Source organism: Atta cephalotes (assembly GCF_000143395.1).
Source record: "Atta cephalotes unplaced genomic scaffold scaffold00001, whole genome shotgun sequence".
Taxonomy (NCBI): Eukaryota; Metazoa; Arthropoda; class Insecta; order Hymenoptera; family Formicidae; genus Atta; species Atta cephalotes.
Genome location: NW_012130065.1, coordinates 12,919,698 through 12,928,646, shown reverse-complemented (window position 1 = coordinate 12,928,646; position 8,949 = coordinate 12,919,698). Strand labels below are relative to the sequence as shown.

Below are 8,949 nucleotides of genomic sequence, written 5' to 3'. Positions count from 1 at the left end.
ANANANATANANGCAGTNCANANNANGANGAGAGAGAGAGAGGGCAAATTGCGTCAAGTGATCAGTCTCCTTTGATTGGACGCGGGCATCAAAGCTTGGCTGCGTTCAGGAATTACTCCCAGATAACTCTAATGCGTGATCTACAATGGCAGTATCAGTAAGCTATAAGGATAAAAAATTGACCAATCACAGTCGATTATTCTTCGCATATTTAACTGTGATTGGTCACTTTGTTACTCTTACAGCCTCATTCACTACTGCTATTGCCATTGTAGACGACGCATAAAGCCCATTCTACAAGCAGTAGTAAGCAGTAGGAAGTAAGAAGTTCTTGCGCATCTTATCGCGCCTTTTTGCGTTTTATTTTAAGCTTATTAATAATTTGATTGACTGGCAGTAAAGTAATAAGACGTACAAAATGGGAATAACCCATTTCACTTACTCCCGATCGTAATGCTTTACGCCATACTTCACTCCCTCTCGTATAGTAAGACTGCCTTACTATACTGCATTGTAGAATGGGCTTAAGTTATGTATATTATAGCAAAAATGCACCTTACAATTATCTAGGCATAATTTCTGAACGCAGCCTTTCATAGGTATGGAAGAAAGTAGAGAAAACTGATCACGTAATTCTCGTCCTGATTGATTAAAGATGGCCCTTAGGGCCATTCCACACAACTTGCATAACCATATAAAAAAAATCATCCAATCGTGTTTGTCTTTATGACAGAAATGTGATTTGGATAATTTTTTTATGCATATAGTTATGCATATAGGCAATGGCTTTTACAGGAAGAGAGTGACAAATTGCAATCACATGATTGCCCACGTCCAATCAAGACGAGAATTAAGTGACCAGGTTTTTCCAATCTTTTGTCTATGGAGCTTTATTGCCCATGTCTAATCAGATGAGGCGAGTTACGTGATGTAATTTGCCTCATCTGATTAGACATGGGTAATAAAGCTCCATAGACAAAAGATTGGAAAAACCTGGTCACTTGACTCCCGTCACTCTCCCTATGAGACTAATCTCTCTATGACCGCGATCCAACAATTCACGGTCACAACGTTTAGAGTTGTTCCACTTTTTGATAAATTTTACCTGTGAGATAAATCTGGTAATCCACGCATGTGATTGGATAATCTTGCTACTTACCCAACAGGTAAAATTTACCAAAAGATTGAACAATCGACCTTTAAAAATCATTTTCTTGTTGTTTGTCAAATGTTAAATGAAGATAGATGATGTTCATAAGCGTTGTCAGTATGAATTAGACCATGGTCTACGATTGATGGTCACCGACTGCGTTTAGCAGAATGTTTATTTCGCAATGATTGAAAGTTTTTTTCGCTAAAGTAGGATTATTCTTCTAAATCTATATATTCTTCTAAAAAAGTATAATCCAATTAGCGCGAAGAAAACTTTCATTTCTACTGAACCATTGACAGTCACGAGACTCGCTAGTTAATTGCCGATAAAAATGTTAGAAAAACTCACTATTGCATATATTTAAAAATTATTATAGTGTCAACATTTTGGTATATAATTAGGATTTCCTTAAAATAATCTTAGGAATTTAACTCTCTTAAACACTGTTATGGTATACTTTTACTTTATGACTATTATTATTACTTATATATATATATATATATATATATATGTGTGTGTGTGTCATTTTTAGTTAAATTCTGGGTTAATAATCGAGAAGAATGTTCCAGTTTATGTTTCTATAAATGGGACAAATCAAGATCCCAAATACTTTTCCAATCCGCAAGACTTTATTCCATCGAGAACAGAAATGAAGGAGAAAAAGTTTTACGAATCCTTGGCATTCGGTATTGGACCCCGATCATGTATAGGTGAATTAGAAAATATTCATATATAACTCGAAAGACATTTTTTTCTTATAAGTGTATATTATTAGAAATTTATATTGCAATTTATGTTGAATTTCAGCACAGAGATTTGCCCTATTAATTATAAAAGTGGCGATAATTATAATCATCTCGAATTATACTATATTTTACAAAACAAATAAGGAATATGACAACAAAGTTATTCATGTATTCACATACACGCCAGATCTGTATGTTAAATTCAAGAAACGTAATTAGGCATTTACTTCAAATTAACACTTAATTTTATTTCCATAATATTGAAGTTAAACTCGTATATCATATTTTAACCTTTTTTTTTTGCATATTTTTATCCGATTTAGCTCTTAATAAGTGTTAAAAAAATGAAATAAACCACAAAGGTATAAAGACGAGTATAAAATGTTACCAAGATTATATATTTGTTTAAAAATGTATAATAGAATATTTTTCAAAATAATCTCCGACTTAAGTTAGTTTCCGTAATCGTAAACGTAACATAGATTTTCGACCATCGCGTTGCTTGATTCGGTCATCCGTAACAATTAAGCAACGCGATTAGTCGAAAATCTTATTGTATGTAACTAGCTTTAAAGCCATGGCACATAAAACACTTATGCCCATTTTCATCAAATTAGATTAACTTTAAACTCAACTTACTTTTCGTCTTTTTCTAATCTTTAGAACTAGAAAAAGACGAAAAATAAGTTGAACTGAGAGTTAATCTATATTAGTGGAAACGAACATTAAGCGGTAAGATGTAAATAATAAAGAAATCAACATATTGGCTACTGTTTATGTTATGGCCTTACGGACTGTGATTGATCAATTCGCTTATATTTTACTATAATTTTTTTTTGTGTGCCATGGTTCTTATGCTTTCAATAAATATTTTTTAAAATGAGGCATAGAAGAGATGTAAAGGATACAAAATGTTATCGCAAAGATTGTATATTTACAAATGTATAACAAATATATATATATATATATCTTTAAATAATACGTTACATTCTTTAAAATTAATTTATTATTATGTATACGCACATGTCTTATATAATTAACGGATGAAAGGTGTACGATTTCTATTCAGGTAACTATGCATTATATAAAATATCCGTCGTACACGAATTTCGATAATGTAAGTCATGCATTCATATTTGTCATTATTTGTGCTTTCTTAAGATGTACTCTATTATATACTCGATTTGTCGTGGTTCTTTCATTTACACAATTTTATTATGCAGAGTGCCACGAAAAAATTAAATTACATTTTATTAGATTATATCGCAAGTAATACATGCTAATACACTCACAAAAAAAAATATAATGTATTGCTGTGTATATGCATGTATCATATATTATACTATTAAATACTTATACCTATTATATTGCGAGGTCAACAGTCTTATACTGTTAACAATTAATAAAAAGATGATTTTTGAAAGATCTTTTTGAACAACGAGTCATGCATGATACATTATGTCATGCATAATTGCAAGATTCGCAATTATGTGTTACAGTACAACTTAGAGTTTTGTTTCATGTTTCACTCGTGTTCGGAGTAATTGACTCGGTCGTAGAACACCATGAGAATTATTCGAATAACAATTGTTAGACATGATATTAGACGCGCCATACTCTGCATTAGGATTGGCGTCGTTCTCTTCATTGTTTTCGTATATGTGACGCCTCTGTAAGATTTCATCATAATTATGAATATGATTGGCCTTCATTTGTGCCTCCGAATCCGTTTCATCTTCATTATCAGCACTATCTACATCGCCTGAAAAATTTCAACGTTGTTAAAAATGTGATCCGTAATTAATTTCAGTTGTCTTAAAAATTTCTGCAATGTAGTATAGATCTCTTACAGAAATCCAATTTAATACTAGAAGATAATAATTAATTACTTATTTTGAATACAACAGTACTTTTAATGCTCAAAATATAAAATTAATTTACCTATAAAATAATCTATCTATAAATAATCTATCTATAAAATAAACTACCTTTCCAATACTACATTTCTGTAAGCAATTATTAACTGCAATTATTAACTAATATAAAGAAAGAATATAAAAAGCGTACTCACCATCGGAACTATTGGTGGACGGAAGATAAAAACGCGAAGAATATATTTTATTATTTCCCACGCGACGCTCTCGTTCTCTCACAGCGCTGTTAGGATTATATTTGAATTCGCGAGGTAACGTATAACTCCTAGGTAACGAGACTTGACTACCTTCCATGTCGCTAACTTCCGCTTCTCCATCGCCCTCACCTTTAGAACTTTCTTCGACGCCGTTCTGATTCGCATGCAATCTGATGAAATGAAATTTAAATCAACTGATTCTTCCGAATTGTTTGTTCAAACATCGATTGTATTTTTATTACCTATGATTAAGATGTCTAGACGGTGACCAATGGGGATAATGATGCGGAAGACATCGCGGTGCTAATAATATCTCCGGCGTGTCCGCCCGTTCTCGTTGAGAAGCTGCTCTCCACGGATTCGAGGGATTAGGGTAATACGGAGAGGAAGGTGGTGGAGGTAAGAGGCAATGCATTTTGATGGGCGGCCAAGACGATAAGGCATTGCCACCGTTCTGCTCGCAGAACGATGGCGGAGACGTGAATAATGGGGAACTCGGAGAGGTATGCAGTTTCGTGTTCGGTGGTGGTTGCTGATTAGATGCGGAAGGGGAGGACGAAAAAGAAGATATAGAAGCGGAAGGAGGTGGGAACAATTTACCTTCTTTGATCTCTTCCTGTATCGCTCGTAATTCTCGTAGCTGTTGTTGTTTTTTTTCTTTCAGTTTCTCGCGTATTAACGTGACATTCAATGAGCCACTAATTGCCATATCAGTTTCATCTTTGTGCTCATTGGAACCATCGTTCTATATTGAGAGATTAATTATATTATAACAACAGTCTTATTGCAATGAGTAAATATGCAAAGAGAAAAAATCAAAACGTAAAGTGAATGTATTTATTCCACGTACAATACACGTTAGCAAAATATATATATAACATAATTTTTTCAATATAATCGCTCAACTTTGTAACACATTTAGTATAATGTAATAAGACTTTTGTAATAAGACTTTCCATCTGTAAAAAAGATTTTGACTGTTCTCAAAATTCGAAAAGTCACACACTTTCCTAATGGTGATATTCGATTATTCGAACTCTATATTTGAATAGTATATTAAATGCTGCTTTATATAAAGTATCTAAATATAGTGGCATAATTTAATCAATCTTAATAATAAAATAATACGTATATTTTATTAAATATATTGTGATAATATCATTATTCATTTAAAATATTTATATGCTTTTACATTACTTTGCTAATTTCATATACACATAGTAGTAATCTAGTGTAGTAATCTAGTGTAATGCAAGTGACTGAATTCGCTATAAAACAACTGAAACTTGAAATTTTCTCACATTCAGTGCTGGATTCAGATTCCCATCTAAGTGTCGCTCAAGTATCACTTTATTTTTGTTGTTTATCAAACGTTGAACAAGGATATGATACTCGGACGGCACTCGGGTGGAAATCCTAATACGTCCCTGCATACAGTTCTGATTTCTTGCTGCTTCCGATTTCCATTTTGTTTAGTTTGTTAAAAAAAGTCCTGATACAAGTTCCATTTAACGTTTGCTATTCTTGAAGTCATTTACAAATGTTAACAAGAACAAACGGCTTGCGAACAGCCAAATGAAAGCCTTGATGAGCCAAATGTCAGTGATAAATTATAATTATCTTAGAATTTAGGAAGCGATGCATATATTTTGAGGGTAGCCAAAAATCTTGTTCACAGACAAAAGACTTGTGTATCATTATACAAAAAATGTAGTAAAACTTCGATTATATTGAGAAATGATGTATGCATTTTACTAACGTATATAGTATTATATAGTATTATATGTTAAGGGCATAAATAAGTTCAGTTTATTTTCTAATTCATGGATTTATAACAACAAATATCTACCTGTACTACATTAGAAGATATTGGTTTTTTCCAAAACGGAATCAATTGCCGCGATCCATTGCCCATGTTGAGCCATTGTTTTGAATCACCTATCGCCGCTACGGAACTCATTACCGTGCCCTGCGATTGCGGTGGGGGCGGTACAAAGCTGGTTGGTTTCTTCTTTTTGCGATTCGGATTTACAACCGTTGGATTTGCGAAACGGCAATTGAACACACCTGGTATGCCGCCGTTACTTAATTTAACTTTCCTCATGCTAATGCTAATATTAACTTTCTTTCCCTTGTTATAATCTATTTGTTTCTCTTCCGCGTTGTCCTAAAAGTTAAAAAAATTTTATAATGATGCCTCCAAAGAAAGAAATCTGTCTCATATCATACCTGATTCGATAACGTAGTGAGATTTGAACCAGTCATTCTCCCACCAGCCTCGTACCTTAATCTTCTTACATGAAAAAATCTGTAACAAAAATGAAAACTTAATTTAACTATAAATATTTTCATCATATAGATGTGTAATTCTATAATTCTACTAGTGTTTGCTTAATGTTGTAATCACTTATTAAGAATTATATTTATTTAATTAAATATACACTCTAATTACTATACAAATTTCCATTTCACTTTTATATGTGAATTTAATGTGAAAGTAATATAAATATTAATTAATCAAATAAAACAAAATATGCTTACCTGTAATAAAGACCCATGAAAAACATGCCACCAAAAAATAAAGCTAGTAGAAGAAGTACTAGAGTAACTGGATGTAGATGATGTTGATGAGATAAAAGATCGGCACGATTAACACCAGCTATCCACACGCCGATGAGTAAACTGTTCTCCAAGAACATTACAGTGTAAAATATCACCTGAAAGAATAAAAAACATAACATTAACATAAATAGATTGTCATTCAGATATAAATACTAACCATTTTTTGACGATGATTCGTCTCATGTAGATTAACATATGCAAATATATATACAAAAGCAAGGATGGAAGCGAGGAAAGTCTTCCTAAGAAGCGAAAGACGCTCGCCACCGTGGAAAAGTCCGTCCGGCGTGAGCAGTAACCATGTTAACATGGACAACCAGTGGAGAGCCATCACGATCAGCAGCCACTGTCCGCCATACAACGAAGCGTACGCGACCAATGCTCCGACGCGAGCACTCACTGTCCCCAGACGCCAAAATAATTGCGCAAGCACTCCCAACCATGTTAACACTAAACGTTCTAGATTACGCAGACGCGCGGCACCTTTGCTGAAACTGGCAACCGCCCAGCACACACTCCATAAGGACAGTCCTGCCGACACTAATGTTAACTCCTTTAATTTACCGCTCTCCTTGCTCTCACTCTCGTTCAATTTCTCAGCTTCTATCCTATCACCATCGATAGCGCCGAACAAGACGTAAAGCTGCAGAAGTAGCATTGGAGCGGCCTCACAGAATGCGTGTATCAGCCGTAATACACAGAGCTCCCGTACCTGAGAATGATCATTATAAGACTTATAATGAAACGAAAGAGATGACGGAAGAATGTTCTTCTTTTCAAAAATGTTTACGTACCTCGTGCTTCACGAAAGTTAAATTTACTGGAATAAATAATTTGAAATATCTCCATAGTACACCGATTTGAGTGGAATGAAGTAATAGAACGCAACCTACAGTCCAATTGCTAATTCTCTTCACTGAATTTACATGACAATTGTTTGCGTTTGTTAATTTACCTCTAGCTCCCCAGAGATACCATCGCAAACTAATGATCTGCAAAAATAATTATATAGTATATATAATTATAACGATGAAATTGCAAAACAATGTAGAAGTTTCGTCAGACACAAACCTGAGAAATCAACAGAGAAGTTGCTATAAAAGTGATGCTCAATGGAAATAGTATGGGCGATGTTGTTACTTGATGGGCAAGGGCATATACCATCGCAAAATCAAAGACAACATCGCAGAAATAGGATGCTAATGAAATAATGTTAAATAGTACATCACACAGGGGCAAAAATTCGTGCTGATGTTGTGATTGATGACACTGGGCCATAATGGGCTTTTATTGCCCATTTGGAATATTTAGCAATTTTTTTATTTCACTTATTTGAATCCACTCTTCTCTTCCTATAAAATAAAAATATGTTACATATCTTATCAAATTATAAAATAATAAATAAAAAATAAAAAAGAGAAAACATATTTTTTATTAACAAAATTAATTTCTTCCAAAGATAAAAATATTAATTCCAATTATAAAAGTCAAATTAAGAATAAAAAAAGTTTATATATTGGTCTATTATTTTTGCATTATTTCTTATTTTAAATTTTACGAACTGAAATGTAATATTCCTCTCTTATAATTGTTCTATTTACACAATTTAAATTTTATAAAATACTTTTCTTATACAATTGAAAATTAATATTTCAATAATATTTTTAAGTAATCAATGATCAATAATCAATAATTTTAAGTAATCACTTCTCTGATTCTTAATAAATTTAAATAATAATTATATATATAAAACTGAAAAATATACACATATATGTATAGGCATTGTTTTACAAGACAGAAACGTAATAAAAATTACCAATAAGACTTTCGTGTTAAGACGGCTATAAACAAGTCACGACGTTTGATGTCACAAGCGGATTCATTTATCCGTTATACGCCGGGGGGGTCAAACTGAACGTCCGCTCTCGCGACGTCGCAGAATTCGCATTTGTCTTGCGTCGCATTCAAAACGCACCTACGACACCTCACTCACGACGTCGGGACGCGCACGAACAGATTTTTAAAAGGCCAGACGCAACGAGGTGGACGCGCAACAATGTCGGCGCGTATAACGCGCAGCGTGGGATCGCGCGCTCGCTCAGCGCATTCCGCGCGTGTCATTGACGAGAGCGGTGATCACAAAAATCACTCTCCCGATCCGGAGGACGCTGCCGCCGCCGCCGCCGCAGCCGCTGTCGCCGCCGCCACCGCCGCTCGCGGGGAAGCTGGATCAGCGACTTTGGTATGCGTGGAATTTCACCGCAGAGCACACGTTTGGAGAACGCGCGTTTCCACCT

At 34.1% G+C, this 8,949-nt stretch overlaps 2 protein-coding genes across 2 annotated transcripts in view; one reads left to right on the top strand and one right to left on the bottom strand.

The window, feature by feature from the left end:
- The window catches only part of LOC105618817 (cytochrome P450 6k1-like), a 6,101-nt gene extending 3,983 nt beyond the window's left edge, over positions 1-2,118 (top strand). Inside the window, exons 4-5 of the mRNA XM_012200350.1 lie at positions 1,686-1,863; positions 1,961-2,118. Coding sequence (XP_012055740.1) covers positions 1,686-1,863; positions 1,961-2,118 — 336 coding nt within the window. The remainder of the gene's footprint in view (positions 1-1,685; positions 1,864-1,960) is intronic.
- A 1,286-nt stretch (positions 2,119-3,404) lies between these two features.
- Positions 3,405-7,930, bottom strand: LOC105627309. The gene is made up of 9 exons (XM_012208598.1): positions 7,724-7,930; positions 7,447-7,644; positions 6,810-7,364; positions 6,572-6,747; positions 6,260-6,338; positions 5,880-6,197; positions 4,273-4,775; positions 3,971-4,200; positions 3,405-3,661 (listed from the first exon to the last, which is right to left on the bottom strand). The coding sequence occupies exons 1-9, from the start codon at positions 7,928-7,930 to the stop codon at positions 3,405-3,407; spliced, it is 2,523 nt and encodes an 840-aa protein (XP_012063988.1).
- Positions 7,931-8,949: the final 1,019 nt, after the last annotated feature.

Coding starts and splice junctions, on each gene's coding strand:
- LOC105627309 (XM_012208598.1), bottom strand. CDS start 7,930: ATGGCCCAGTGTCATCAATCACAACATCAGCACGAATTTTTGCCCCTG. Junction 6,339..6,571: donor TTCATGGGTCTTTATTACAG/GTAAGCATATTT, acceptor TTTTTGTTACAG/ATTTTTTCATGTAAGAAGAT. Junction 6,198..6,259: donor TCACTACGTTATCGAATCAG/GTATGATATGAG, acceptor TTTAACTTTTAG/GACAACGCGGAAGAGAAACA.